This window comes from Talaromyces proteolyticus, assembly GCF_021365285.1.
Source record: "Talaromyces proteolyticus strain PMI_201 chromosome Unknown BGW36scaffold_10, whole genome shotgun sequence".
Lineage (NCBI taxonomy): Eukaryota > Fungi > Ascomycota > Eurotiomycetes > Eurotiales > Trichocomaceae > Talaromyces > Talaromyces proteolyticus.
This window is the reverse complement of record NW_025764286.1, coordinates 494193-522131: the sequence shown is the minus strand read 5'-3', so window position 1 is coordinate 522131 and position 27939 is coordinate 494193. Positions and strand designations below refer to the sequence as shown.

General features: G+C 48.4%; 14 protein-coding genes across 14 annotated transcripts; 9 read left to right on the top strand and 5 right to left on the bottom strand.

Annotated features, from left to right (window-relative positions):
• Positions 1–1196: 1196 nt before the first annotated feature.
• BGW36DRAFT_418934 (glycoside hydrolase family 76 protein) lies at positions 1197–2708 on the top strand (the record flags this gene model as incomplete). Its single annotated transcript, XM_046219442.1, has 1 exon — positions 1197–2708. One exon carries the CDS (start codon positions 1197–1199, stop codon positions 2706–2708), a length of 1512 nt encoding a protein of 503 aa, XP_046068638.1.
• An 824-nt stretch (positions 2709–3532) lies between these two features.
• On the bottom strand, positions 3533–4416 carry BGW36DRAFT_27208 (uncharacterized protein). The gene has a single exon (XM_046210153.1). The coding sequence runs from the start codon at positions 4034–4036 to the stop codon at positions 3599–3601; it is 438 nt and encodes a 145-aa protein (XP_046068637.1). The 5' UTR covers positions 4037–4416; the 3' UTR covers positions 3533–3598.
• A 1166-nt stretch (positions 4417–5582) lies between these two features.
• On the top strand, positions 5583–6545 carry BGW36DRAFT_302540 (uncharacterized protein; the record flags this gene model as incomplete). Its single annotated transcript, XM_046211797.1, has 2 exons — positions 5583–5978; positions 6033–6545. 2 exons carry the CDS (start codon positions 5583–5585, stop codon positions 6543–6545), a joined length of 909 nt encoding a protein of 302 aa, XP_046068636.1.
• A 76-nt stretch (positions 6546–6621) lies between these two features.
• On the bottom strand, positions 6622–7090 carry BGW36DRAFT_27237 (uncharacterized protein). Its single transcript, XM_046210156.1, has 2 exons — positions 6745–7090; positions 6622–6686 (listed from the first exon to the last, which is right to left on the bottom strand). Exon 1 carries the CDS (start codon positions 6996–6998, stop codon positions 6756–6758), a length of 243 nt encoding a protein of 80 aa, XP_046068635.1. The 5' UTR covers positions 6999–7090; the 3' UTR covers positions 6622–6686; positions 6745–6755.
• Positions 7091–7612: 522 nt separating this feature from the next.
• On the top strand, positions 7613–8147 carry BGW36DRAFT_362312 (uncharacterized protein; the record flags this gene model as incomplete). Its single annotated transcript, XM_046214363.1, has 2 exons — positions 7613–7852; positions 7884–8147. The coding sequence occupies 2 exons, from the start codon at positions 7613–7615 to the stop codon at positions 8145–8147; spliced, it is 504 nt and encodes a 167-aa protein (XP_046068634.1).
• A 582-nt stretch (positions 8148–8729) lies between these two features.
• On the top strand, positions 8730–10452 carry BGW36DRAFT_301914 (uncharacterized protein; the record flags this gene model as incomplete). Its single annotated transcript, XM_046211729.1, has 3 exons — positions 8730–8825; positions 8935–9595; positions 9713–10452. The coding sequence occupies 3 exons, from the start codon at positions 8730–8732 to the stop codon at positions 10450–10452; spliced, it is 1497 nt and encodes a 498-aa protein (XP_046068633.1).
• Positions 10453–11196: 744 nt separating this feature from the next.
• BGW36DRAFT_385127 (putative glutaredoxin Grx1) lies at positions 11197–11894 on the top strand. The gene is made up of 3 exons (XM_046216884.1): positions 11197–11414; positions 11477–11575; positions 11634–11894. The coding sequence occupies exons 1-3, from the start codon at positions 11363–11365 to the stop codon at positions 11789–11791; spliced, it is 309 nt and encodes a 102-aa protein (XP_046068632.1). The 5' UTR covers positions 11197–11362; the 3' UTR covers positions 11792–11894.
• Positions 11879–14900, bottom strand: BGW36DRAFT_418930 (chalcone-flavanone isomerase-domain-containing protein). Its single transcript, XM_046219441.1, has 5 exons — positions 14754–14900; positions 14318–14690; positions 13762–14253; positions 13627–13697; positions 11879–13261 (listed from the first exon to the last, which is right to left on the bottom strand). The coding sequence occupies exons 1-5, from the start codon at positions 14778–14780 to the stop codon at positions 11993–11995; spliced, it is 2232 nt and encodes a 743-aa protein (XP_046068631.1). The 5' UTR covers positions 14781–14900; the 3' UTR covers positions 11879–11992.
• Positions 14901–15202: 302 nt separating this feature from the next.
• On the bottom strand, positions 15203–16654 carry BGW36DRAFT_430506 (putative extracellular exo-polygalacturonase; the record flags this gene model as incomplete). The annotated part of the gene is made up of 4 exons (XM_046220850.1): positions 15203–15649; positions 15704–15903; positions 15969–16335; positions 16394–16654. 4 exons carry the CDS (start codon positions 16652–16654, stop codon positions 15203–15205), a joined length of 1275 nt encoding a protein of 424 aa, XP_046068630.1.
• Positions 16655–17384: 730 nt separating this feature from the next.
• Positions 17385–19910, top strand: BGW36DRAFT_436515 (putative alpha-L-rhamnosidase B; the record flags this gene model as incomplete). Its single annotated transcript, XM_046221449.1, has 3 exons — positions 17385–18275; positions 18326–18594; positions 18648–19910. 3 exons carry the CDS (start codon positions 17385–17387, stop codon positions 19534–19536), a joined length of 2049 nt encoding a protein of 682 aa, XP_046068629.1. The 3' UTR covers positions 19537–19910.
• A 642-nt stretch (positions 19911–20552) lies between these two features.
• Positions 20553–22100, top strand: BGW36DRAFT_385122 (putative L-serine dehydratase). The gene is made up of 4 exons (XM_046216883.1): positions 20553–20698; positions 20746–20886; positions 20944–20997; positions 21056–22100. The coding sequence occupies exons 2-4, from the start codon at positions 20792–20794 to the stop codon at positions 22029–22031; spliced, it is 1125 nt and encodes a 374-aa protein (XP_046068628.1). The 5' UTR covers positions 20553–20698; positions 20746–20791; the 3' UTR covers positions 22032–22100.
• BGW36DRAFT_385120 (ankyrin repeat protein) lies at positions 22101–23327 on the bottom strand. Its single transcript, XM_046216882.1, has 3 exons — positions 22974–23327; positions 22738–22915; positions 22101–22655 (listed from the first exon to the last, which is right to left on the bottom strand). The coding sequence occupies exons 1-3, from the start codon at positions 22986–22988 to the stop codon at positions 22327–22329; spliced, it is 522 nt and encodes a 173-aa protein (XP_046068627.1). The 5' UTR covers positions 22989–23327; the 3' UTR covers positions 22101–22326.
• Positions 23328–23603: 276 nt separating this feature from the next.
• Positions 23604–24234, top strand: BGW36DRAFT_362303 (DNA-directed RNA polymerase III subunit RPC10; the record flags this gene model as incomplete). The annotated part of the gene is made up of 4 exons (XM_046214362.1): positions 23604–23616; positions 23690–23811; positions 23875–24138; positions 24202–24234. The coding sequence occupies 4 exons, from the start codon at positions 23604–23606 to the stop codon at positions 24232–24234; spliced, it is 432 nt and encodes a 143-aa protein (XP_046068626.1).
• Positions 24235–25155: 921 nt separating this feature from the next.
• Positions 25156–27602, top strand: BGW36DRAFT_385116 (translation elongation factor 1 alpha). Its single transcript, XM_046216881.1, has 9 exons — positions 25156–25352; positions 25408–25478; positions 25546–25657; positions 25717–26056; positions 26119–26277; positions 26330–26478; positions 26530–26774; positions 26831–27029; positions 27085–27602. Exons 1-9 carry the CDS (start codon positions 25348–25350, stop codon positions 27188–27190), a joined length of 1386 nt encoding a protein of 461 aa, XP_046068625.1. The 5' UTR covers positions 25156–25347; the 3' UTR covers positions 27191–27602.
• Positions 27603–27939: the final 337 nt, after the last annotated feature.

The following is a 27939-nucleotide window of genomic DNA, read 5'->3' as shown; positions in this document are numbered from 1 at the left end:
CACCGCCATCCCCAATTAAGCAGCCGATAAGTTACTAGTGGTGTGCGCCACTTTGATATGCTGGTTTGATTTGTGAGCATTGTAGATCATCAACTACAATCACAATTTAATATGTCATACAAATTCAGTTTTAGTCCAAGACACGTCTTCAGCCCCCACCCAGTCTTGTAGTGCCGGCGCTTTTTTGAGTAGTCTACTACAAAGCTTAGCGAAATAAAATATCGGGGGTTAGGCGGTGCATGTGGCAACGATTGGTATATCTTTTTCACTTATTATTGTTTTACCAGCTATTTTGACCTAAATATGATTGTGAAGCCCTTACAACAGTACAGACACTTTCAGTTGTAGATGCCTCCATCAATCGCCCATGTTGAACGCACTTTTAAGCTGTGTCTGAATATATGTATATCGTCTATGAGAATTATGTACCACGATAAAAAGACATAATATAAATTAGAACGTTAGAGAGCCATTTTGGACTTTATAATAGATTATCTTATCGAGATGTTGAGGGTCTTTACCATGTGAAGAACCCTCCCACCCTCCCCCCTGAATTAGATACTATTGGGATATGCATAATGCAAGCTCTCTCTTCTAAATACTAGAATACCTAAACATTAACTCTTTTAATTGGGTCGCATTTTAAATGGGTGAGGCACCAAGTAACCAATCCATTTCTTTTATTTTAGCCCAACCTTTTCATTGGATATATTATTAGACCTTCCTTCCGCCCCATGTTTTAGCCCCTTGGTAATATCGGCGTCTTCTTAAAGCTTAGCAAAACTTATAGTAGTATTCCTGTCGTTCTTTAGTCTCTGCCACTCTCTAATTCAATTCTAGTCAGCTTCTCTATCCTCTTTAAGCCTGATTTCAACTATGGACCCTTATTCTTGCCCTCCGAGCACTCCGAGGTCCATCGACGATGGGTTAGATTATCACGATCAAGATATGCGGTATTAAACCCCCATACGCTAATACGTTCAAATTTTATCTAGGTAGTATTTGCTTCATTTGAAATTTATCACGTGCTTCTAGTTCAACAGTAGTCAGAGTAAGCCCTAATGCAGGTACTTCTACGAGCCGACTAAGTTTAGGTCTGCAACGGGGGCTAGATATATATCGCTACATCCCTAATATCAGTCGAAAAGATCTATTCAAAGTCCTGCTCTGGCCATTCTTTCGGACACCGTGCTATCATGACGGTCTCGACACTGCTGGCCCTGGGGCTTATCGCTTCCACGCACATGGTAGCTGCTCTCGCTCCTGGCGATGCAGAAGCTATGTATGATGGATTCAACAACGCCCTTCTAGTGTCCAGCGGCAGCGCTGTCTTCTACAAGAAAGCATTGGATAGCGAGGACCCAGATGGAACATGGTCAGCGTCACTCAACATCCTCGGCGCCGAGGATGCCTTTGAGCGGACTGGCGACCAAGATAAACAGGCTCTTGTGAACAGTCTATTAACAACCTGGCTGAATCAAACTCCACCACCGTGGAGCTGGGATGGATGGAATGACGATATCGGCTGGTTCACATTGGCGCTAATTCGGGGCTACCAAATGACCGGTAATTCCACTTTTCTCGATGAAGCAAAATATGGGTTTGATTACGCCTTTGGTCGGGGCTGGGACACGAAGTACAACGGCGGAGGCATTTGGGAGCAGAATCCGGAGTACCTTACGTCCTCAGATGGCCCCCCAAACAAGCAGGCTTTATCGAATGATAGTCTTGGCAAGGTTGCTTGTATGATTTATCAAAGCACTCATGATTCAGACTATCTAGATAAGTGTCAGCTGATATACAATTGGGTTGTGTCCAATTTGTATGAATCTAGTACTGGACAAATAAATGGTGTAATCAACGAGACTGGTTTCGTCACTCCGGACAGTACAGCAGCCTATAATCAAGGCACATTCCTAGACTATTCGAACTTGCTCTACGAGATCACCGGTAATAATACTATATACGATATTGCACAGAACGCGCTTGATTATGCAATGAATAACCTGACCGTGAACGGCATCTTCAGCAATAATGCAGGCTATCTGAACACCTGGGCAGATGAGGCGGCGCGCGGTGTCGGCCATTTCGTGCGGGATCAGCGGCTTTGGGACAAATATTACGCATGGATGGTGAAAAATGCTGATGCTATTCTCGCAAACCGACGGACTGATCTAAATATCACCTGGAACGGATGGGATACACCCACATCAGATGATAATACATTATCAGCAAACAAATTCGTTAGTGCTATGGCATGGCTTCAATTCACACCTCCCACCCAGCCGAGCGACAAGCCTGGAGGCGTCCATGTTATTACCAATAACCTAACGGGTATGGCAATCGACAGCGCTGGCACCTTTGGAAACAACAACCCCGTGATCCAATGGGGGCTGAATAACGGACTGAACCAGCGTTGGCAGCTCACGCAAAATTCGGATGAGTCTTGGAATATCATCAGCCTTAGTACCTGGCAGGCGCTGGACTGCGGCGCAAGCGATACAAATGGCGCTGAGGCGATTCAGTGGCAATCCACCCGCGATTCCAACCAGCGCTGGATAATTAATGAGCTAAGTGACGGGACTTATAGTATCGAGAGCCAGGCCACTGGGAAGGCCTTGGATGGCGGCTCGAGCACGACCAACGGTGATGCATTGATTCAATGGGGTTGGAACGGGGGCTCTCAACAGCGCTGGGTTCTTCACTGAATCAATGATACTTTCATATTCTATGAGAACTCTTAATACTGGAAGATCCGATGAGAATTCTTTTGAGCTTCCGACTGATATTTTAACATATGTGCTTTTTCCATGGATGTAGAAAAGTGAATGCTAAAATTTTAAATTTAAAAGTAAATAAAGATCACTAATTGAGAGCGGTGGCATTTGACCACGCAACGTCCATGTAATCAAGCTGAGGACAATAACATTAAGTAGGTCTTAAAAAATAGGGTCTATTATTAAATTTTTGTATTTTTTTTAAAAAACGAAAAATGACATGTCTTATAGTCTGAGGCGGTGACACGAGCTAGTTTCTATATACACTAATTTGATAAGAGTTTGAATATAGTATTAGATTTTCTGTCTTTCATCTATATCCACACCAATTAATATTAGATTAATTTTTAACCTTCTTGGGAGGCCGCCTGTATATAATGTACAAAGTTCAAATATTATTAATTTCAATATCGGCTGCGCTTCTATACTCAATCCACTTTTGTGATGCTACATTCAAACTTTGTCACCCTACTGAAGGTAGGCTTAGGATACGTCTAGATGTCGGAGCCAGGGAATATATTTCGGGTTCTTTTACGAATGAAAAGGTTCTCGGCTTTAGTAAGTATCAAATTGAACTCGATATTATATACAAGTATTTTCTAGTTGACAGTCTGTCCGTGAAGTATCTCACCCTAGACAGCAGGCATCACCACTCTCGAGATAAACCCACAGAACCGTTCCGGACTTGAAATCGTTTGGTCTTCGGTCGACCTGCTCTTCCACGGTAGGGCCCCATGTTAAAATTAACAATAAAGATTAAGTATAGTATTGAGCTGATCTAGAAGCGAGGCAAGCATTGCGTCGTAAACACGAGCAATCTTCTAAGGAAGAGCAGCAGGAGCGTAGCTCTGGTCAGGCGTGACCACATTGCCGCTCTCGAGCTGCTTATCGGTATAAGCAGGCCAGACGATCTCGCGCTTGTTGTTGTCAACAACAGACAAGGTAGTGAAGCCATTGCCCTCGCCAAATTGCCCACTCCAGCCCGAGGTAACAGTATAAACACCACAGTTGGAAGGACCACCGTTAGCCTCAGAGGCATTATCAGCCGTAACAACGTAGGTGCATGCAGTCGCTGCGTCAACGCCGTCGTAGATGCCGAAGGTCCAGGTGCAAGAGGAGTTGTCGGTGGCACAGACGCGCTTCATGCTCTGGATGGTCCATTCTGCGCTGGCAGCCATCATGGACTTGGTGCTTGCGACAGGTGCGGCAAAGGCCGTCGAGGAGGCGGCGAGAAGAACGAGGATTTGAGTGAACTGCATGATGGCGGTTTGGTGGTGGGGGTTATTGGTAGAAGAGGCGTTTAAAGTTGGGAGATTGAAAGTTGAGAATGTTTAGGCTGTGAGATTCTGTGATTTGTAGATGGACTGAAAGACGATCATCAATAGATGGACGTGAGGTTCTTATAGTTTTCTCGTTCTCTACCAAATCGTTCTCATTACTATTTCCGTCTACCATTTCTCGGCAGCTCATGATGTCTTAGTTATGTGGTTCCATAGAGTGAGACAGAGTGTACCTCCACCCAGCCATGGCAGCGCTGCATAGCTGCTACACAGAAGGGCTTTCAAGTAGTACAGCTGTCTCGGCACCCGTATAATCCTCTTTGAAGAGCGGTGTATTGCATAAAAATGCGGGGTGATACCTGTAAAAACATTCGAGCTGACGTCAAAATATCAAGACAGCTGGTGGAACACAGCCAATCGGGTTCGTATCACGAGAGAGAGGTACTGTCGATCACTACCCTGCGACGCCACAATTACCTAAAACAAATTTCCTATTTATATTTGCGGGGAGAAGCCCAAGAGTGATCTTAAAACTTAACCACTAAACCGGGCGGATGTCTCGGATGCTGCAGATGCTTTAGGGCATCGGCAGCAGCCACACCGGATCGGTCGAAACCTGAGAGAAGAGCATGCAAGGCTTACTGTGAACAGGCTCACATGATGATGAGAGGGAAATCATGAGGAGAGAAATTTGCGTAGAAAATATTTAGAGACACTTTTTTCCGCACGTGATACTAGGATGCCTCAGGCCTCAATAAGACACTGTCGCATTGGAGCCTCAGGCAAACCCCCGGGTGATTTGGGCTCAACGAGTTCTTTTCCTGTTACTGAGAGCTTCCTCACACAGCAACGGAGAAACATGGAAAAAAGGCAATCGACTCGAGCCAGAAGTATTCTGTAGATGCTCTGCTACATGGAGTCACTCATCCGCGGAGCATTGCTCCCGGCAAGCTGTGGTTGAAAAGGTTCCCTTGTTCATTCCCTTGCTCACTGGTAACAAACATCGCAGGGTTTCGGGTGATAAGAGATGGATCTGGATACACCCAGAAGGTGAATAAGAATATGATGATGATTCAGCCTCGGCGGGTCTTGGCGTGCGGCTCCTTCTGGCTGGGCTGCTGCTCGCTGCTTTTACCCACGCCACCCTCTTCTCTCGCTGCGTCACGTCACCCTCACCACCTCCACGAAATTATCCTAATTAATAAGTTAATCAGAGTATCGGTTAACCATCGCACCCACATCCTCGTCTTGGGCTCCTCCTTCTTTTCTCTCTCCCTCCCCTGACTTCCCGGGTCGAGGATTCATGACTCTCCTGCCGTCGTCGCCCTTCACTCTGTCCTCTCTGACTGAGCTGAGTGAGGCCTCCGTGTCCTACCCGCAGCACCTCATCCGCCGGCTGGCCACCGCCGGCTCATTTCTTGTTGAGCAGCATCCCCGCACGCTGCCAATCATCAAAGACCTATCGACTCCCTCTCTCGCCGCTCTTCTCCTCTCTGTTCTCGCAGGCGTCCTCGCCGTCGCCGCCATGAGCTGGCGCGATTTCTGGCGCCGCCCCCAAGGCTCGCCGCCGCATGTGAGGGACAGCGATTTTACCTACTTAACCCCCGACGACATCGTGGAACCGTCTCGCCAACACCACCAGCCCCAATATATCGAGCGCCGCCCGCTCGTTTCGTCGGACGAAAACGGTCCGGACATCCTACTACTAGTACATCGAGGCGTGACTTACCCTTTGCACTTCCGACCTTTTGCGATTGACGACAGAGAACTTACAATCGGCGACATCAGGCGTCGCGCCGCCGAGAAAACGGGGACCGCTGATGTTCAGCGCATCAAGCTACTTTACAAAGGCAAACTGCTACGTGATGATACACGGCCGTGCAAGGATGAGGGTCTGAAGCAGCAGTCGGAGATTATGTGCGTTGTGTCAGAAGTACGACCGGGCGCAAGTACCAGTGATTTCTCCACGAGTGAGAATGATAAGAGCGAGGCTGTCAGCCTGGACAGTGATGACCGTCATCCCGGCCAGCCAGACAAGGAAAAGACATCGAAGAAGGGCAAGAAAAAGAAGAACAAAAACAAATCCAACAACCAGCCCCAGAGGTCCTCAGACGTATCTGCAGATGGCGGGCTTGCCCCACCGACAGAGCATCGTCCTACGTCGTCCGGTCGGTCATCGGCACCCTCTCCATCTCCAAGCTTCCAGAACGCGCGCACAGGGAACGACAAAGTCGATGTGCTTCTGAATTATTTGCGATCGGAATTGGCTCCTATGTGTGACGAATACATTGCGCATCCTCCGACTGACCTCAAGGCCCGCGACTTCGAGCACAAGCGTCTGAGTGAAGCCATCTTGGCGCAGGTGATTCTCAAGGCGGATGGCATCGACTCAGAGGACGCACGAACGGCCCGTCGCGCGCTCATTAAGGAGGCACAATCCATGCTGAACCGGATCGATGAGGCCCATCGGAATCAGTCTTCGTCTTAAGACCCTTACCGTTGATGGGCTTCTGGCATCATAACCTATACATATACCATCATATACAAGCTCAACTCTGATCTGGCATGGTTTTATAATGACAACCTTTGGGTAATCTTTTGCTTTCCCCTTTCATTCGTCGGCTTGATTCTATTTGTGCATTATTAGATATGGGATAGCGTTGGCTGTGGCAATTTCCGAGCTTTACCCAGGAGCCATTCAGACGGTTTCACTTTCCAAGCTATCAGGGGTGGTCAATGCTTGATCGGCACGCACTGATACTGATTTTATCATTTTGAGCGCAGTTTGCCGTCTCCGCACCGGAGCATAGAGATATACAGTATACAGTGACAGATTAAAGTCAATGGTCAAGGAGTCTTTCGCATTGACGCGTACTACGAGTCGACGTGCAAACACGCCCAGCATGACTGTGGCTGTAAGAGTGGCAGTTAATGCGTGCATGCGTAGTAATAACAGCGGCCGATATTGGCGCCGTTGATCGTCCAACGCGCACTAATTAGCCTTGGTCCCGGCCTTCTAACGGTCAATCCACATCGATGTGGTGAATTGGGAGTACGGCGTCAGTATGCGCAGGCTGGCCGCTGTCCAGCTGCCAGCTGCCAGCGTGCTGGTTATAGGTTAATGATCACTGGCTGTGGCGGTGGGTCGGCGCAAGGACGTAGCCAGAGCTGCAGAGCATCGCAATACTGTTAATATTGGCGATGGTGTATGGGCGCGTTTGTGACCTGTTCATTTCCTTTCTTTTTTCTGGTGGAGCTGCAGCGTAGCATTGTAGGCTTGGAGTATGTACCCGAACTGAAGTTTGTTGTCTGCTATTCGTCCACGCAGCACCAGCAAGTAAAGGCATATCGTAGAGCCCGCATCCAGGGGAACAATAAATCGTATTAACAGCAAAGCAGGAATCACAGCAATCAGAGCCGATCAACGAGTAAACGACTGGAGAGTCAAAGTCAAGAGCCCAGCCAGGCCCCTGAGCGCGAGGGCGACCAGCGCTACGCGCCCTCCTAACTCGACGCAGTTAAGCAGGCCAGCTAAATCCTGTTAGTGCTAGCAGCATGGCCGTCACGCTCCTTCTCCTTCTTTGCTTCCTTCTGCTCATTGTCGACTGTGCAGGCAGACAGCGACTGTCGTCCATCCTTACTCTCTCTCTCTCCTGCTGTCGCTCTTCTCCACCTGCCTCTGTCTCGTTTGAAACCACCCGTGCAGTGTGTACACGCAATAGCCTACCTTCGTGGCTCGACCAGTCCTGTCGTCGTGCAGCTTGCGCTGTGCCTTGCATTGCGGTCTCTGCTGCGGTGTGTTGGGCCCAGACAATAACGTTGTTAGCTTATTACTAGCATTGTTAACGTAGGACCTGTTGTTATTCTTCAATTCTTGGATACCCCCACAGACTATCGCTTCGCGGCTACTTGCCTCTCGACTCTCGCTGTTCAACCTAGCTATCAATCGCGAATCGCACGCTCAATCCTACGAAGCGAAGAATCGAGCTATATTCAATCGAACATATTGAACATATTGTGGGCCGCCTTGTCTGACTACGTGTTGATGATCAACCCAGACTATACGGATTGTATGCGGCGGCTTGATTGATTCGACACGTCTACCCCCTCTCTCCAGGCGTACAACCGCGGTGTCTGGATTGCAACAGGCATTGACCAGACAATAGTCAACAGTCAATATTCAATATTCAATATCCAATATCCAATATTCAATAAAACAGAGTGAAACAGGTCCACGGCCGCTCCCGCGCCAGAACCGTGAAAAGGCGAAAGGGCCTAGCTCGGCTGTCTCCACCTCTGGCGGCCCTTTTTCCTCCCAGTGCGAGAACCTCATCACTACTTGTCCCCCTCGTCCTGCGCGCGACCCCGACGCCATAACACCTGCGACCAAGCCAGCCTGCTGCACGGCGCTGGCTCAATTGCCCTGTCTGTTTGCTGCCCCCACGAGCAGAATTTCGCCTGTGTGCTTGAGCTTCTCTCCAGGCGACAGTTCAGGGGGTAGTGGGGCAGGACGGATATTGACCCAAGATTCTTCTCAACCAGTGGGCTCTTGTTTTGACTGCAATGTGTGGATGAGGCCACCGCCGGTCTGAGAGCGAGCATTCTGCTGTCTGGGAATCTGGGGATACAGGGAACTACGATTTGATTTGATTTGACTGAAGCTGCTGCTGGGATGTCTGGAACGGCCGCTGCAGTTTCCTCCGCCGATCCTTTGGCATCGCCTGCTGGTAATAGCGGATGGGAGTATGCTGTGCCGATAGGACCAGAGGTTTGTGATGTTTCTTAACATGAATTGCACTGCTATAACCACATTGACATGTTACCTTATCCAATAAACGCATGCAACAGAAATAGACGGACAGCTAACGTGACGACAGCATGTCATCGACACCGCATCGCCCAGGCGCGGGTCTAACGAGTCTGGCAATACCTACATCAAATCCAGCTATCGCCACCGAACACCCAACGGCCTCCCGCGATCCCGCAACTCGTCGCAGCCTGGTTCGAGAAGAGGCAGTAACACACACGACTCGCATGGCCGGGATATAGGATCGGCTGCAAGTAGGGAACTGGGGGATGTGCAAAATGAAAGACAATCCCGAAAAAGCGACAGGCCTAGCAAGGAGAACCAACTCGATGACAATTGGATTCATCGTGACAAGCTGGCACGCATTGAAAGCGAAGAGCTGCAGCAAGCCGCCATACGTATCCATCGACAAGTCCGTACCGGAAGTAAATCAAGCAGTATGCATGGCCGAAGCCACGATTCACATAGTCTCAACGGTAACGTCACCACGCCTCCAGATCAGACCACAGAGTCGTGGCCAGGCGTACAAAGAAACCAACTTGAATCGCCCATCCCATTCGAAAATGAAGATGAACAGAATATTGAATCTGAGCGAATGAACTGGGACTTGCGTCGTCCAGAAGAAATCGCTACTACTTCTCCTGCAAACAGTGACACCAGCAGGTTCTACAAAAGCCCCGGTCTCAAAAAGAGCTCATCTCGAATTCCCGTCTTAGCAGCTAGTCCGCAGCGTGCATCTCCAGATGAGAATGATTCCTCTTTCCTGCAGCGCCCCCGAACTCGCACACTCGGCAGTGGCGACGAAGATGGAAATGCTTATCCCCAGAGCCGCAGAGACAGCGAATCAGCCGTCATTGACTACCCAGAACACTCGCCTGTCCCTGTCGATAATACCACACCTCCAACGTCGTCTAGTCGGCCTGGTAGCCGAAGCGGCCCGCAAGGACAGGCATCTCCGACAAGAAAACCGGCTGCTAAAAGCACACCGACGACTCGAAAGTCATCCGCTCCACCCAACAACCGAAAGGCATCAACGAGTGCCACCAAGTCGCGAACTGTCTCAGCAAGTACCGCGAACAAGGAGCGACCGGTAACACGATCTGGGGAAACACGTCCATCGACAGCCGTCAACCGCCCTGAAGGCGATCCTCCTTGGCTCGCTACTATGTACAAACCGGATCCTCGACTCCCTCCTGATCAACAAATTTTACCGACTCACGCAAAGAAACTGCAACAAGAACAATGGGAAAGAGAAGGGAAGACTCCATCTGCTTACGATCGTGAATTTGCGCCACTGGCTATCCGAGCGGACGATCCCCCGAGGCCGGCCGCAGAAGAAAAGACTGCATCGCCTGATTCTACTACTGGCAATGCCGGTGCTTCCCCTGCATGGCCACTCCAGTCCTCGAGAAGCCCTGAACCCGCGCGTCCCGGTACGAGCGGTACAAACTATAGCACTATGCCTAAACTCCAGACCCCGCCACCAGTCCTTTTCTCCGTGTCTCAAAAAGTGCAACCGAACTTACCCCCACCGCCCGAAGAGCCCGAGAAGGTAGACAAGGGCTGTGGTTGCTGTGTGGTGATGTGAAATATCCCCCGTTTGTACGTACATGTCGACTTGTTTTCTTTCTCGTTCCTTTTTCTTTCTTTCCTTTTAATACCCAGATTTGTCGAATCCTCTTCAAGTTGCTATTACATCAAGTTGTTCTTAGCAGGTCGATCCGACCTGCGTGAGTGCTCTGCTCTGTCCACTTCTTTCTTAGCGAAGCTACTGTTTCTCCATTCCTCCGGCGTCTGCTTGTTTCATTTCTCTTCTGTCCGACCATTGCCACCTATCTCGCCTCTCTAGGGCTTGCCATCGCATTCCTTCAGATTGATTGATTCCCTTGGCTTACACTCGTCGACCTCGATTCCCTTTCCATATCTGTATTTAAGTAGGGACTTTTCTATACAGTGTGAGGCAGTGCATACTGCGCATATGCAAATACATCATTATCATTGAACAGATATAAATATAGTAATACACATAAACATAACAATTATTAATAATATAGCGCTAGTGGGTTTCGAAGGCTAAGGGCCTGGCCGCCGGCATTACTCATCCGCCCGCAAACTGACGCAAGCCCAAGTGCATCGGCGGCGTCGCGATTCCGCAGTGTTCAACCAGTGCTCTTTCACTTCGCCCCACCCCATTATTATCGCAGTTCCAACAAGCAATACTAATACCAATTGCTTTCTTCCTTCTACCGCGTTCTGCTCTGCTTATTCAGTTGGATTATACAAAGGTATGTGAATAAATAGCCTCAACCCCCCTCCCCCCTCCCCCCGCCCGCTTCTTCCCCGACCATCCATCCTCTCAACTACATACAGCCCGCCAAGTCAATTCCGCTCTCTGATCACTGCAGGACCTCGTCCTTTATTCACCACCGCCCACCATTTCATCCATATTCACCCGTCTATTCGGCAGCTTCATTGCTCGCCCTGTTTCTCCCGGCACCATGTCCGCTGCAAAAGTGAAGGCCCAGGAAATCATCGCCGACAACAACGTTGGTACGAACCCATCTCCCCATATCGATATATATTACAGAGAATACTAATAGTTATGTGTCTAGTCGTCTTCTCCAAATCCTACTGCCCGTACTGTAAAGCCACCAAGTCGTTGCTCACCGAGTTCGGCGCTCCTTACTATGTGCTAGAATTGGATCAGATCCGTACGTCTACCCATGCCAAAAAAAAAAAAAATAGGCGATATAAGCTAATATGTAGTAGAGGACGGCTCTGCTATCCAGGACGCGCTCGAGGAAATCACTAACCAACGCTCCGTCCCCAATATCTTCATCAAGCAGCAGCATATTGGCGGAAACTCTGATTTGCAGGCGCGCAAGGCCGACTTGCCGCAGTTGTTGAAGGATGCGGGGGCTTTGTAAACACAGAACACTATCGATGACTGGAATTTAAATTATGCAATTTGGGAGGACGTATTTTTGATATATAGGTTTAGGATAGGAATGACATCACTGCTTACATGTAGTTGATTGTATACATATGTAGATGGATTCTTGATGCTATTCAAGAGTAGAGAATTTTGTAGATCAATATATTACATATCTGTACAATGTTCATTCTAATCAGATCACTTTTTGAACGACAGTGCCCACCGGTCGCTCAACAATCCCCATCACTCCGTCTACAATACTCAGTCTCGCCGCATCACTCGCAACCGTCTTGCCAGCAAGATAATTCAGCCACACGCAGCGACTAACCCGCTCATCCGGCACACGCCCCAGCCATTTAATGGCTTGTTTCGGGTCAGGATGGAATAGCGCATCAAGCGCGCCGTTTTGATCCCGTAAAAGCAACAGAACCTGTCCCTTGGGGATATTCTTCCGCGATCCGCCGCCCAGCAAGGTCTTGAACTCACTAACTGATTGGCCAAACTGATCGTCCTCAAACTCACTTGGTCGTGGGTTTGGCTCCCCTGCTCTTATAAGCTCTTTCACCCTCGCAGCCTCCTTCTGCGCCCGGTTGGTCATGTGCCGCACCCAAGCGTCGCGTAGGTGCATGAAATCCGTGTTGCGGGTTGGGACGATGCGCACTGCGGTACGGATATTGCTTTCCCGCAGAATCGATGTCCACGCCTCTTCACCCTGCTCGGGATCAAGGAGCAGCTTCTTCAGCGCCTCTCGTTCCGTCGACACAAGCGATGTTGCCGCAAGAGTACCTCCTTGCTGAGCGAGATGTCCCGGCGGTTGCACCCCCGTCTGCACAAGAGCTTGCTGCAACGCACCAATGTCCGATTTCGCAACATACAACCCCACGACATACACCTGGATAGCTAGAAACGACACCGTGCGAATCCCGAACCCGAGCAACTGGTACTCCTCCTCCGACTCCGGTGCAATTGGCAGATCTTGACCGGGGGATAGATTCGGCACATCGATTGACTTGGGCAGTTTGATGGTTGTCGGAAATAGCGGCACGGCGCTATTCCCCGTCTCGACCTGCTCCACGCCGTCTTGACCCTGGATACGGATCACAGAGGGACTACTCGGGAACTCAGCTGGTCCGTCGAGCTTGATTTTACCGTTGTTAATCGGCGGGGAGGATTTATCAGTCTCCTCTTGGTTCTCATCTTTATTTGCTTTGGGGAGTCCGAATGGGTTCATTTTTATCGTCGTGTATAACCCGATTGCGCTCACCACAATTCCAGCCGCAGAGAGCGCCATGCGCCGTCGGTAATGCGAAATGGCTTCATTTTGTGCCTGGGATGTCTGCGCTTTTTTGGATTGAGCAGAGCGAAGGGGGTTGGTGGTTGAAGGGGCAGCGTGGGAACTGGATAGCGAACGCGAGGATTGGTACGGGCGTGCAGAACGGAGAACTTGGGGGTGTCGAAGGCACTGTCTGCATGTAGACAGTCCGAGTCGTTTATTCCGGGAAATTGTGCCTATGTTCATCTTTGCGGTTGTTGACAGACAACAATAATACAATGCGTCATAACGACAGAGGTCGCAGGCCGGAAGCTCCGATGCTATCCAGGCTGGCACGTGACTTTGGCGGCCCTGACAGCAATATGCAAGTCAATGGAACAAAGATGGCCGTATTATGAAATGTAGTGAATTACAAAGCGTGATTCAGGTCTGCCGTAGCAGATTATTGCCAGTTGCTGTTCAACGAGTAAGTAAAGGTGTCATTCATCATTTAGTCTCATTAGGGTATAAGGTATAAGTAGCTTCTATCATGAACATTCCCACGCTCATCTAACCTCTGTAATTACCATCCTCGTCATCTCCAACACGATTTCGCATATTCCTCCGACCAGCATTGTTTCTTCCTCTTACTTCACTTTCCGCAACAGCAGCGTCGTTATCCGCCTCAGCAGACGCGATTTGGTGTCTACCGCGCACACTTCGAGCAAGTTTGGCCTCGAAACTATCGTCAACTATATCGTCCTCCGCGGCATCGTTGGGTGCTTGTCGTCCAAAGACCTTCCGGACTAATCCAGAAACACCACTTTCACCCACCTCGACCTTCCCTCTAGGTCCCACCATATACTCAATCACTTCTTCACCGCCATCCATCTCCCTGTTTCGAACGAGGTAGCCTTCCTTGCACATCCGCTGCAGCAGACGGTCTGTGCGATCGACTGGTGTGTATTGGTCGGTATTGGTGCGTTGGAGGTATCGGTCTAGTTTCTGCTCTTGAATAGAACCACCGGAGAGCGTGATGATTGAGATCAGGAACGTATACAGTGCCGTATACGAACTCTCAGTAAACGACGATGGCGCCTTTGACGGGGGTAGAATATCCGGCGCGCGAAATGCAGAGGGGAGGGTGCTTATCACGATCCACGACTTGGAAGCCGCAGATGGTTTCTCAACTCGTTGCGCAGCTATCAAACAATCAGCCAAAAACCCTTCCACAATTCCATCATAGTAGAATCGTATGAAACAGACCTCTTCGTTGATGAATCGTCACCTTCTCTTTCGCCGGCAATTCCACCATTTGCATCCCAAACCGACTACGCAGCACCCGCTGCGTTTCATCAAACACCAGCTTGAACTGTCTCGAGCCTTGCTCACCGAGCACTTTCGCGCTAATATCCGTTCTTCGAATCGGCAGACGCGCAAATTCGCTTGATATTGCTAATCGTACCATTTTCTTGACCATGACATCTAGACTGCTTGGTGCGCGGTGGTCTCCGTCCGCAGCATCTGAAACGGACTCGTCGTCCTCGTCGTCAGAGTGGCGACGACGCTGCGGGTTACGTTCGGGGATGTCGTTCACTAGACCGGAATCCGATGCGTCGTTGTTATTTTCTTGCGCTTCCTAGATGGGTTCGTTAATGGTATGAAAATGGGTGAACTTGGCGTCAGTGCGGTTATCACATACAGCGCGACGTTTCCGCCCTGAAGGCATTTCAGCGAAAGACGAGGGTCGTGTAGAGTGAGTGTATTAGTGAATATTCTTTTTTGTATTTAGAGTTCAGAGTTGAGCGCTATCAGAGGCGTTTAGGAGTGGTATGAGGGGTGTTCGTCGAAACAGAGGGACACCGGATAGACGCGTGGAAGCCGACGCGCAGATCAAGCTTCCGGGCACGGACCAATCGCTAGCGTTCCCAAAACGGTAATATGAGTCTATACCTCGAAATGGGGAATAACTGAAACGTGGGTAATTTGAGGCTAGAAAGGGATCTAATGTAAATCTGATACAAATCTCACCTTCGTTGGCCTCTTCTGACATTGGCCCTTCGTGGTTGAAGACTATTTGGAACAATATGGATTCATTTACTACAAATCTCTAGTTGACATACATAAACATTCATCAATTGATGTTTGCTATCAGCACCCTGATAGACCGTGGACACCAGCTGATGCCGTATACTTGCATTTAGCTCCACCGAAAGTAGAAATATTCTTAGCTGGCTGAATGTTAACATTGTCAAAATCAATGTTATAGCAGGGATGCGCCTTCGAACAAGACACCGAGGCGACTACATCACCAGAAGGCTCAGAATTAAGATAGCCGGTAAAGTTGACGAATGCAATGTTGGATATCGACATCAGACTAGTTCCCGAATATGAGCCATTGTTACCATTGTCCTGAGTGATAGATGGACCGGCGTTGGCGCCTTGAATATCGAAATTCGAGAAGAGTATATTCTCTACCGAGCCCCAGCCGCCACCATTGGGCTTTCCGGCACTTTCGTAAGAGCTCTGTGGGAGTTGGACTCCGACCCAGGTTTTGATATATGCGGAATTGTGCATGTCTTCGTTATAGCGAATGATCTAGAGTTACTGTTAGCATGTTCATTGATGACGAAGGAAATTATGGCAATATACCTTGACATCGTCTACTTCTACATTCTTGACAGACGAATCCTCGAGATACTGGCCGAGACTGCCAATGGCAATTCCGTTACCCCCATGGCAGGTTACATTGGTTATGCGAATGTTGTATGAACGAGGTTTGATGGCAATACAATCATCTCCGCCTTGATAGATCAGACCATTCAGCTCAATATTGTCGGCATCCATAGTATCTACCCATTTTCCGTTAGGCCCAAGATCAATTGATATTGTGGGGAGCAAGAATTGGGTTTCTTACCAAATCCGTCAGTATTTTGCACCCAGTTCGTTCCGTATGGGGCTTCTACAGCGGTGGCATTTGCCACAATGTTGTTAAACCGCATATTGGTTCCATTCATAATGTTGAGAGACCATAAAGGAGGGTCTTTGATGGCGAAGTCTTCCACTAAAACATCAGATACATTCCAAAAAACAAATGGCATTGGTCTTCCAGGCTGTGTGTTTCCTTTCTCGGCAGTGTACCACACATTTCCATTGCCATAGATCTGACCGGTCCCGTAGCCCTCAATGGTGATCTTCTTTCCAGAGATGATGAACCCAGCATGGTGATTCTGGAACGTAATAGGGTAGGAATTGTTGCGCCAGTAGTCGAGGTCATCTGAAAACTGCACGAAAAAAATTAGCATCAGGTTGAGGACAAGTTGGAAAAGTAAGGAAACTCACCGTCCAAACACCGCGCCACTCAATGAAAACATCATCAACCACAGGATTCAGGCGACTTGCAATCCAATAATTCTGGTCTTCTGGGAAAACAATTCTTCCGTTATTTCCGCAACGACGAAATGCCTCTAAGATATTCGGGACATCGTTTCTTTTATTCCCCAAAGCCTTGACAGTACAGATATTATCATGCTGAACTATTGCGCTATTCGCAAACACCGCGGATACGCAGGATAGAGCTGCGACACTCGTGTGCCAACGCATTTTCCAATTGCCAAGTCAGGGTCTTGTTGCACTATTGATGCGCCGTTCCTGCGAATATGTTGGCCTATATACCTCTCGACTCGGAATTATGATTTCATCTCATTTCATGCGGTGTTGCACGGACTTGTTGGTGATGCTTAAGAAACGACATGACCGATGTTTCAGTCTATGTTCTCCCCGCTGTAGACTTAATTGGATGACAATGGCTCGGTATATTTAAGCCCGAAATGAGCAGCAAAGAAAACATCCGTCGTATGCAAGAAACCCCCTCAATTAAGCATGCAAAAACAACATTCCAATGTATAGATTGCGGGGAAAACTGGGGTAAAGCCAGGCCCCCATTGGAGCTCGCTCCTTGAATAATATGGGCCGATCAGCGCTGTGTGGCTTCTAAAGCTGGCGTTGGTTAAGAAGCTTTTTTAAGCCTGGATTAGAGCTTTGTTGCTGGACAATATATTCCCACCAATAAGAGACCGGAGATGCACCGTATCCCCTCTCCAAAAAATGGGAATTACGATTAATGGCATTCGATTTCTAGATGTTCGGTGCATGATTTGTGCCGCACGCGGAGAGGAGATATTCTTTGCGCCATGGTGTAGTAATAAAAGCAATTGTACAAATAGGTGCTATTTTCATGATTGACTATCACGCAGTATGTGATTTCGTCAATTATCGGAGCTCAATGTCAGTCTCCTACTGAGTGACCTGAGGCATTGAGACAACTCCAGCCATGGCACTAGTAGCCCAATTTGTATTTATCCAAATCTGGATACTCACTTTGTGCACCATAGTGAATGCAGGAGGTTGCTGGAGGAATACAACTTGTTCAGGGCCTGAAGATACTGCGTTTCCCGGAGAGTGGGAGAAGAATATCTACGCACCATCAACACGAACAGTGCGTCCTAAGAGCATCCTCCATGCCTCTGATACCCGGAGCAAATTTCAGACAGGGTCAGGACACAACGTGCTGAAGGGTAATGGCTCTCAAATCATATTCGACTTCGGCCTTGAAGTCGGCGGAATCGTCACGGTGGACTATACTACATCGGCGGCTGGGAGTCTAAATCTAGCTTTCACAGAAGCCAAGGACTGGGTTGGTCCATTCTCTGATTCATCGAATGGAGCCTTTAAGTTCGGAGATGGTTACTTGTCTTACGATATCACCGCGCCTGGTAAAGGGACATATACAATGCCAGACGCAAAGCTTCGTGGAGGGTTCCGATACTTGACTATATTCCTCACAACAGATGATACAGCGACTCTCAAGATTGACGATATAACTCTCGAAATCGGGTTCCAGCCTACGTGGTCGAATTTGCGGGCTTATCAGGGTTACTTCCACAGCAATGATGAGCTTCTCAATCGAATTTGGTACAGCGGAGCCTACACAGTACAGACGAACGCTGTTCCAGTGAACACCGGCCGTCAGATTCCGACGGTGAAATACGGATGGGACAACAACGCCACCCTAGGGCCTGGTGATACCATAATTGTTGATGGTGCAAAACGTGATCGTGCCGTCTGGCCTGGTGACATGGGCATCGCTGTTCCTTCGACGTTTGTCAGCATTGGCGATCTCGAAAGTGTAAAAAATGCACTTCAGGTCATGTATAACACTCAGGTAGGCTTAATATATGGGGATTTCGTTCTGTTAGCTCATGCTTTATGCAGAATTCAGATGGTTCATTCGCTGAATCCGGACCACCTTTGAGTCAACAAAGCTCGGATACATACCATATGTGGTCTATGATTGGAACCTATAATTATGTCCTTTTCACCAATGATACAGCCTTTCTTGAGCATAACTGGGAGGGATACCAAAAGGCAATGAATTATATCTATGACAAGGTCAATTACCCAAGCGGCCTTTTGAATGTCACCGGACTCAGAGATTGGGCACGGTGGCAACAGGGTTACAACAATTCTGAAGCACAGATGATGTAAGGTTTGAAGACCCTAGTAATCAACGCAACTATCACTGATGGCATACCAGATTGTATCATACCCTTCAGACAGGTGCCAAACTTGCTCAATGGGCCGACGACACAACTGGGCTCTCCAGCACCTGGACTTCGAGAGCAGATAACCTGGGGACAGCAATCAACACATACTGCTTCGATGACGCCTATGGCGCTTTCAAAGACAACGCCACCGCTACAACCCTACATCCACAAGATGCCAATAGCATGTCAATCCTATTCGGAGTTGCCGATGCAGACCGCGTAGCAAGTATCTCGGAAAAATTGACAAAGAATTGGACACCAATTGGCGCCGTCGCACCAGAACTACCTGAGAATATCTCCCCATTCATTTCCTCTTTCGAGATCCAAGCCCATTTTGTCGCTGGACGCGCGGACAGAGCATTGGACCTGATTCGACGGGAATGGGGCTGGTATATCAACAACCCCAACGGCACGGAAAGCACCGTCATTGAAGGGTATCTGCAGAATGCAACATTTGGATACCGTAGCAGTCGTGGGTATTACTACGATACTTCATATGTCTCCCATGCGCATGGCTGGTCTTCCGGTCCCACGTCGGCACTCACAAACTACGTCCTTGGACTGTCTGTCACCGGGCCGTTGGGATCAACTTGGCAGCTGGCACCGCAGTTTGGAGATCTTGAGTCTGTTCAGGGTGGTTTCATGACGGCGTTGGGTAAGTATCAGGCTGCGTGGAGCAGGGCTTCGGACGGATCGTATGAAGTATCATTTGAGGTGCCTCAGAGTTCTGAAGGTGTTTTAATTCTTCCTGCTCCAGGCGGAAGTGGCAAAAGGTCGGCAACATTGAATGGCAAGACATTGAAATGGGGTGGTGATAAGACGAAGACGATCTCGATCAGTAGGGGAGGCTCGTATCAGATAGAAGTCCGTTCTGAGTGAAGATCATAAATCCGGCATGCCATATGAAGTGAGAAAAGGACGAGGAAGCTGCGGAGGCCGCTTGTGCGTTTGCTAGCGGGTGGCAAAGGCGGATAGCCTGAAGCATCCTAACACCGGCCTCGAAGGCAGATACATACAAAAATGAAGCTGTGGAAAGCTAATAAACACGATTTCAATACATAATTTAAGTGTTGAAGAACCAGCAATTGCCGCATCGCCACAAACCCATAGAAAAATGAAAATAAGTCTGTAGACTACTTCATGACAAAAAGCTTCGTGCAGAGTTCTGATACCTAACCATTTTCCTCACGGCAGATGATATAGTGACCCTTAAGATTGACTCCCACCATTCAAGTGGGCGTATATCCTTCCAGATGTAAGCCACAATTGGCGGCAAAGCGTTATTCCTCTATAAGGAAATTGTAGAATGCGTTTGGATCTTCTGTTCTTGAAAGCGTCTGGCCAAATAACTCTTTCTTCGTAAGAGGTATAACTTGTACGGCTAGTGTATTAGTTAGCTTGGGGAATATAACCTATAATATGAATATTAGATGATAAAATAAGAAATATCAGATTCGCTTCTCTTTGGACTCGGAGACAGGATTATTATTAATGTCCAAACCGAAAGGTTTCTATATCACACGTCACTGTTGTTGAAGTTCTTTTTTCGTCCATTTAATAATTACCAACTCCAGATAAGGCGTCGTCTAATAAGCTAAAGCCGCATATCCTCTATTAATTTCGGTCTTATCTCGCTCCAATATGACTCGACGACGATAGTTGGAATATTATACCCGTTGGGCCTAAGACGCCGTGGAACTTATAGCCAATACCAAAATTGGTGTCACCCTTACTTAGTAAGAATTCTAATGGTATTTGTGTTGCATATTTTGTCTGATAGACACTAAGTGCTAAGTAGAAGGAGATGGAAAAACATTGGGTTGTTTGGAGGAGAGATCCGCGGGCAGAGTGGGCCCTGTGGTCATTTGAAGGGCGTGGGGAGTCCTCCCCCCATCTTAGCAACAATCATCTTGACAACCAACGATTGGAAAGCTATAAATACTTAGAACTGCTGTCTTTGTTTTTATTTTACTGTATATCGAGACTTAAGGGCCGTTGGATGGGCAACATCTATTATAATTTGCAAAGACCTCGTTATTTAGTGAGTGCCCTGGACGATTAATCATCCCAAACTAACATAATATATAGGAAAGTTACTGAACAACTTACATATACGAAAATATAAGATCCGAATATGGATCCAATGCCATCAAAGATATCACAGAAAAGAAAGCCATGGATCGAAACTCCCCTGGTCGAGTCCGCAACACTCTCCAAAGCTGCTGGATGGTGAGCCGTCTTTGTACAATATTGGACAAGGGTGACACTCACCAATTCAATATCTAGCCGAGTCTTTCTAAAACTAGACGCTCTTCAGCCTTCTGGTAGTTTCAAATCAAGGTATACAACATGATCAGACGAGTCCTCACATATGTTACGAACTAATCTTACGAATCAGAGGAATTGGCAACTTCATCCTCACCCATCTCTCCGATCCCTCTAACCAAGGGAAAGAGGTCCACTTCTACATCTCTTCTGGAGGGAACGCCGGCTTGGCCGCTGTGATTGCAGCACGCGATCTCGGCTGTCCATGCACAGTCGTAGTCCCCGTCACAACCAAGCCGCTGATGATCGAGAAACTGAAAGACGACGGGGCGGCAGACGTGATTCAACACGGCGCCAGCTGGTCCGAAGCTGATAGCTACCTTCGAGAGAGATTCATCAACACGAACACATCTGTGTCGAATGATACTAATGGAAGCAGGATCACGAATGTTTATGTCCCTCCATTTGATCATCCCTATGTTTGGGATGGTCATGCCACACTGATTCCCGAGCTAGTTACCCAATTACCTCCTAGAGAGAAAAGTGAAGAGGGGGATAACCGATTCCCGGCAGACGTGATTGTGTGCAGTGTCGGTGGGGGAGGGTTATTCAATGGCATTATCCAAGGTCTAGACGAGTATTTATCGAAACACCCTATGAAGTCTAGTGATGGCGCGAAACCGTTACATGTCTTGGCTGTCGAAACACAAGGCGCAGACTCATTAGCATATTCATTGAAAAAGGGCACACTTGCTTCGTTGAGTACCATCACGTCCATAGCATCAACGCTAGGCGCAGTGCAAGTCGCTCCACTGGCGTTTGAGAATGCACGCTCGCCTCCAGATGGAGTCAATGTTACTAGTGTAGTTGCATCGGATGCCGAGGCAGTGAGAGGTGTGGTCACATTTGCCGACAAGATGCGCATGCTTGTAGAACCGGCTTGCGGGGTTTCGGTGGATGTGGCTATGGGGCCACGGTTGAAGGAGGCAGTTGGGGATCTGGGACCGAATAGTCGGGTTGTGGTCATTGTTTGTGGAGGGTCTAGTATTAGTCCGGAGATGGTGGCAGAGTATCGCCAACGGCTTGATGACGGATGGGACGGCCAGTAATGAGTTTTATATACTCGATAAAGCTTCTATAAAATATAGACTACTTATGAAAGTTAATTAGAAGAATATGTCCGGATTCTCCGCGTACCAATTGATCATAGTAGAATGAAATCTATTCGAGATAATCGTCACCTGTACGAAACCTCTTCATCCATAGTAAATAAGTAAACACCTCACACAGTAGTGTCCGGATCCAGTAGAAAATAGGCTAGAATCGTAAAAGTCATGATACTGTATGTAAGAGCACGTTACCGTTGCTAAAGCAATATATATCTGAAAGTAACCAATTCCTGCTCTACTCGCTATCGCTAGCACTACCAGCCCCTTCATCCGCATCTTCATCCGCATGTATGTTCTCATTCAAGACGTACTCTGCCTTTTGCAGAACAGACTTGATCTCTGTGTGATCTCCGTATACCAAATCAACTGGCTTCTGGCCGTGTTTGTTGCGCACGCGCGGATCACAGCCGGCCTCGCACATCATCGAGATCATTTCCCGGCCCAATTCTGAGTCCTGCTCATTCGCATATCGGACGGCCACGTGCAGCGGGGTGTCTTGGTCGACGCGTGTGACTGGGTCGCATTCAAAGTATTGGATGTCGAAGAGGGCGTCCATGACATCATCTGTAATTTGCCAATCAGCACAGCCTTTTCCAGTATGTTCCATATTGTCGTAGTAATAAAAAGAAAGGTGTGAAATGCTTACAGCTCCCATATGTCGCGCAGATGTGCAGTGCGTAATTCCCTAAGGCGTCCTTGACGCTGTTGAAAAACTCGGCTACCTCCTCGTTTGTCTTCTCGGCCATGCCGTCGAGTACTTGTTCGATGAGGTGTTGCTGGTCCCGCCGACATGCCTCCACGACCAATTCACGGGGCGAAGCGCCCTGTTCCAGCATCCATCATTAGCGACACAGGCGATGGGTAAGGAGTAACTGGGCGTACCTCGTCGTCAGCCATTGCTGCCTGGATTGACTGAACACAAGAGGTATACTCTCAAAGGTGGCTGCGGCAAGAGAGGTCGTGAGTGAATGTGAATCGGCTTCGCGAGAAATCAAAGCAATGGACCCAGAATTGGACTTGTCTCCCACTTGGTCTTAGACAGGCACCGATGTGGAAGGGGTTATATGCGGAGGAGGGGCTAAGCAGAGGAGCGGGAGCGGGCGCTTAGGAAGAGTCACGGTTATTGGGCAAGTAGACAGCCAAAACGGGAGTAGGGGGCGAAGTTAGAGCAGTCAGAAAAGCAGATATATACAGATCTTGACATAAAAGTCCAGGGTTAAATGTCAAACTCCGAGACGTTTTCAAAACAAACAAAGAAGTAAAATCATGAAAGGGGAATAGCGCATCGGATAAATAGTAGGTCCGATGGTTGATACCCCGCGCCTCAGGCGGTAAAGCGGACTCGGCTAGGCGCCCATTGCATTGGCGCGCGTCATGTCAGCCAATATAATAAATACGTGCAGATAAACTCCATGCAAACGCGTTACTGGCAGTTGCTTGGGTATTAACATTCTCATATTTCTCTCGCTTTTGTCATTCCTCGAGGGACACTGTTCGTCAATCTCATTCAAAATGCCTTTGACATGTACGTTTTTAAGCCCGATGTTAGTTTTGGCGAGGTGAATGGGACTCTACGTGGCTAACACCAGTTTATACAGTCTGCCCAAACTGCAGCAATGTGCTCACGATTTCTCGAGCCGAGCCGACGGCTTCGTATCCCCTAGGTGTGAACCGTTTCGAGTGCCATTCTTGTCCTTATCAGCACGTCATTGATACCATGGTAAGCTCGAGAAGGAAAGACAATGGGCAGGCGACAATGGTTGCTAATCCTTTTGTGATATAGTATTACGAAAAGCGGACCTTAAAGCAGAAGGAAGCCGAGGACGTGATGGGTGGTAAAAAGATGTGGGAGAATGCGGATAGCATGGAGGGTGAGTTGAAACTTGGGGAAAACAAAAAGAAAATAAATGGTAGGATCGTTACGCTGATTATCGACTTTTGCTTGTACCCAGTCCAATGTCCAAATGAAGGCTGCACCAGCGATCGCGCATACTTCCGTCAGCTACAGATTCGCAGTGCTGATGAGCCGATGACTACGTTTCTGAAGGTGAGTTCGCCATGTTCTGGGATGTTTTGTATTTAAAGATTCTAACTATTACTTCGCCTGCAGTGTACGGTCTGTGAGGCGGAATGGCGAGACTGATCTCAATTGGAGGCTACATGATATTAGTGGGAAATTGGCGTATCACGGTTCAGCATACCTCAGCGTACACATTGGGAGTTGTTATCATGGTCTGGTGTTAAATTCTTGGTTTTTCGGGACACTACAATTTCTAGTAGTATTGTGTTAAATACCCCGTACTCGTCACACAGCATAAAATCTTGGCATCCTAGTATCTAGTTAATTGTTTTTTATTTTTTCTACAGTAGTGCCTGTCAAGTCCGTAGGAGCATTTCCATCAAGCACCAGCGTTCGCAGCAAACGGATCGACAGAGCGGCGCATTGCAGTGGCTGCGGCGCAACGGCGCTATAAAAAACTTTTCAATGGATATTTACCCCTCCTGTGGGCACGGTGGAACTGCAGCCGCCACTAGGCAGGCGCTACAGAAGTCCTTGACGACACCACCCGCACAGGCTTTTTTTTTTCTTCCCGTCAAAGGATGTCTGGTATAGTGGATAATTCACTGTGGTGGTTGCTGCCCAGCTTCCTGCAGTAAAACCCGACGATAAGAGTGTTGTTAGCAGCAGTTTCGTTTGAGTTGGAAGCGGGTCGCGGTCGAGGTTGCGGGTGTGAGGGTCCATTGACAACCCTCATAGTCAACAGTCAACTATGGCACCGCATGTTCTAAACCTGAAGCAGTATCAGTAGCACAGGATTACCAGAGTAAAGCAGAGTACTCGAGTAATAATGATAGCAGGAATAGTGAGAGTAGGAACACGCAGAATCTGCCTGGTGCATCCAGCGTCATCCACCCCTCGGTGGGCCTTTGCACACAGCGAGCCAATCGCAGGGCGGGGCGGGCGGCGGTTGTGCTGATTTTTGTGCTTGCCTCTCGCTTGCCCCTCCATATAAATCTTCCCCCTCCCCCACCCGCAGAATTTTTTCTTCCTCTTTCCTTCCTCGTCAGCTTCAGTACGTATAAACCCGCCCTCCCAGTCTACGTCCATCAAACTCTTTCATCCATTCCACTCACTAACTGTCCTGTTGCTCAGCACCTCTACGCATTTGGGCCGTAGTACCTGAGCAATCTCAGAACTCATCTAGTATCTTACAAAGAAACTACATTAGTTCATACGAACTCAAACACCGCAACCATGGGGTACGTTGTCTTCGCTGTCTCGTGAAAACTCTTTGCTAACCATCTTGTCCTGCAGTAAGGAAGAAAGGACTCACATCAACATCGTCGTCATCGGACACGTCGACTCCGGCAAGTCCACCACCACCGGTAAGCCATCCCTCCATCCACGTCTCGCTACAAGAGGGGTCAAACGATACTGACATATCGTGTCCAGGTCACTTGATCTACAAGTGCGGTGGTATTGACGCTCGTACCATCGAGAAGTTCGAGAAGGAAGCCAACGAACTCGGCAAGGGTTCGTTCAAGTACGCCTGGGTTTTGGACAAGTATGGCTTCCTATCCCCTCCTCATTAGCTACATCAGATGCTAACGCTGCAATTTTAAGACTCAAGGCTGAGCGTGAACGTGGTATCACCATTGACATTGCTCTCTGGAAGTTCCAGACTGGCAAGTATGAGGTTACCGTCATTGACGCCCCTGGTCATCGTGATTTCATCAAGAACATGATCACTGGTACCTCCCAGGCCGACTGCGCTATTCTCATCATTGCCTCCGGTACTGGTGAATTCGAAGCCGGTATCTCCAAGGATGGCCAGACCCGTGAACACGCTCTTCTTGCTTTCACCCTCGGTGTTCGTCAGCTCATTGTTGCCCTCAACAAGATGGACACCTGCAAGTGGTCTCAGGATCGTTACAACGAAATCGTCAAGGAGACTTCCAACTTCGTAAGTTCCAGAAAACATCTACAAGGCATCAGCAACTTGTCAGTTACTAACCCATCATACAGATCAAGAAGGTCGGATACAACCCCAAGGCCGTTCCTTTCGTTCCTATCTCCGGTTTCAACGGTGACAACATGCTTGAGCCCTCCCCCAACTGCCCCTGGTACAAGGGTTGGGAGAAGGAGACTAAGGCCGGCAAGACCACTGGCAAGACCCTCCTCGAGGTATGATCCCTTGTTTCATCGGTTTTTCTGATCTAGATCTAACACGTCCAAGGCCATCGACGCCATTGAGCCCCCTACCCGTCCCGCCAACAAGCCCCTCCGTCTTCCTCTCCAGGATGTTTACAAGATCGGTGGTATTGGAACAGTGCCCGTCGGTCGTGTCGAAACCGGTACCATCACCCCCGGTATGGTCGTTACCTTGTAAGTGGAAGCCTTTCCGGTCATTGCGATACCCATTTCTAACATTTCCAGCGCTCCCTCCAACGTCACCACTGAAGTCAAGAGTGTCGAAATGCACCACCAGCAGCTCACTGCCGGTCAGCCCGGTGACAACGTTGGCTTCAACGTCAAGAACGTTTCCGTCAAGGAAATCCGTCGTGGCAACGTCGCTGGTGACAGCAAGAACGACCCCCCCGCAGGCGCCGAGTCCTTCAACGCCCAGGTCATCATGCTTAACCACCCTGGCCAAGTGTCCGCTGGTTATGCCCCAGTCCTAGGTTTGTTTCCTCTCGTGTCGTTCTGAAAAAGAAATTTGCTAACAGGTTCGTGCCAGACTGCCACACTGCCCACATTGCTTGCAAGTTCTCCGAACTCCTTGAGAAGATTGACCGCCGTACCGGAAAGTCTGTTGAGAACAGCCCCAAGTTCATCAAGTCTGGTGACGCTGCCATCGTCAAGATGATTCCTTCCAAGCCCATGTGTGTTGAGCCTTTCACCGAGTATCCTCCTCTCGGTCGTTTCGCTGTTCGCGAGTAAGTTTTCAAAGCCCTGAACCATTTTTTAAAAACATGTACTGATCTTTCTTAGTATGCGCCAAACTGTCGCTGTTGGTGTCATCAAGTCCGTCGAGAAGGCCAAGGCTGGTGCCGGAAAGGTCACCAAGGCCGCCCAGAAGGTCGCCGGAAAGAAGTAAGCCGATTGGTCGGAAACGAGCATCAGCTACGGATTAAGGGACGTTGCTATGAAACCTTTCATGACTTAAAAATACCGAATTATGGAATTAGACTTGAGCTATGTAGTTAACCCTACACGAACTTGATTCAATATTACTCTTTCATTTGTCCAAATCAATTCTAATACGTGAAGTAGTCGTAGAACTATGTAAGGAAATATTAAACAAGGTTGGAAAGGTTCTGCTAAATAGCTGAAACATTGTGACGGGTCCGGCAGCATCCACATCAATTATACATTTGCAGGCGGTCTCTTAAAATTCGATATACAAGTTAGATATCAAGCAGTAGTCTAGATGAGAATCATTGGCAGCTGTGTATGATTGTAAACACATCCAGTTGTGAAATATACTAGGCATAGAAGTTTTCGAGTATGGGCATATAACTAGTTACTTTCAAATAAGAAAAGACTTAAAAACAAGTTCCAATGCGCAATGGCGGCTTACGTTGCCCACCACTGACTTCCATTGAACAGCGATAACAATTTCGGCTCATTTTTCCTTTCTAGCTTGAGTACTGAGCGTATACAGTTCATAGACCATGGAGTATAGCTAGCTTGTTATATCTGTGGAGTATTGGAGTCCGCTGGTTGCTGTCTCCGATATTCCTCCGCGAACTCTCAGAGGTTTGGCGAGACCCAAGCAAAACCTCACGACCTATCTCTGGGACTCCTCGTAGCGGTCAATTGAGGCAACGACGAGCTTTACAAGGG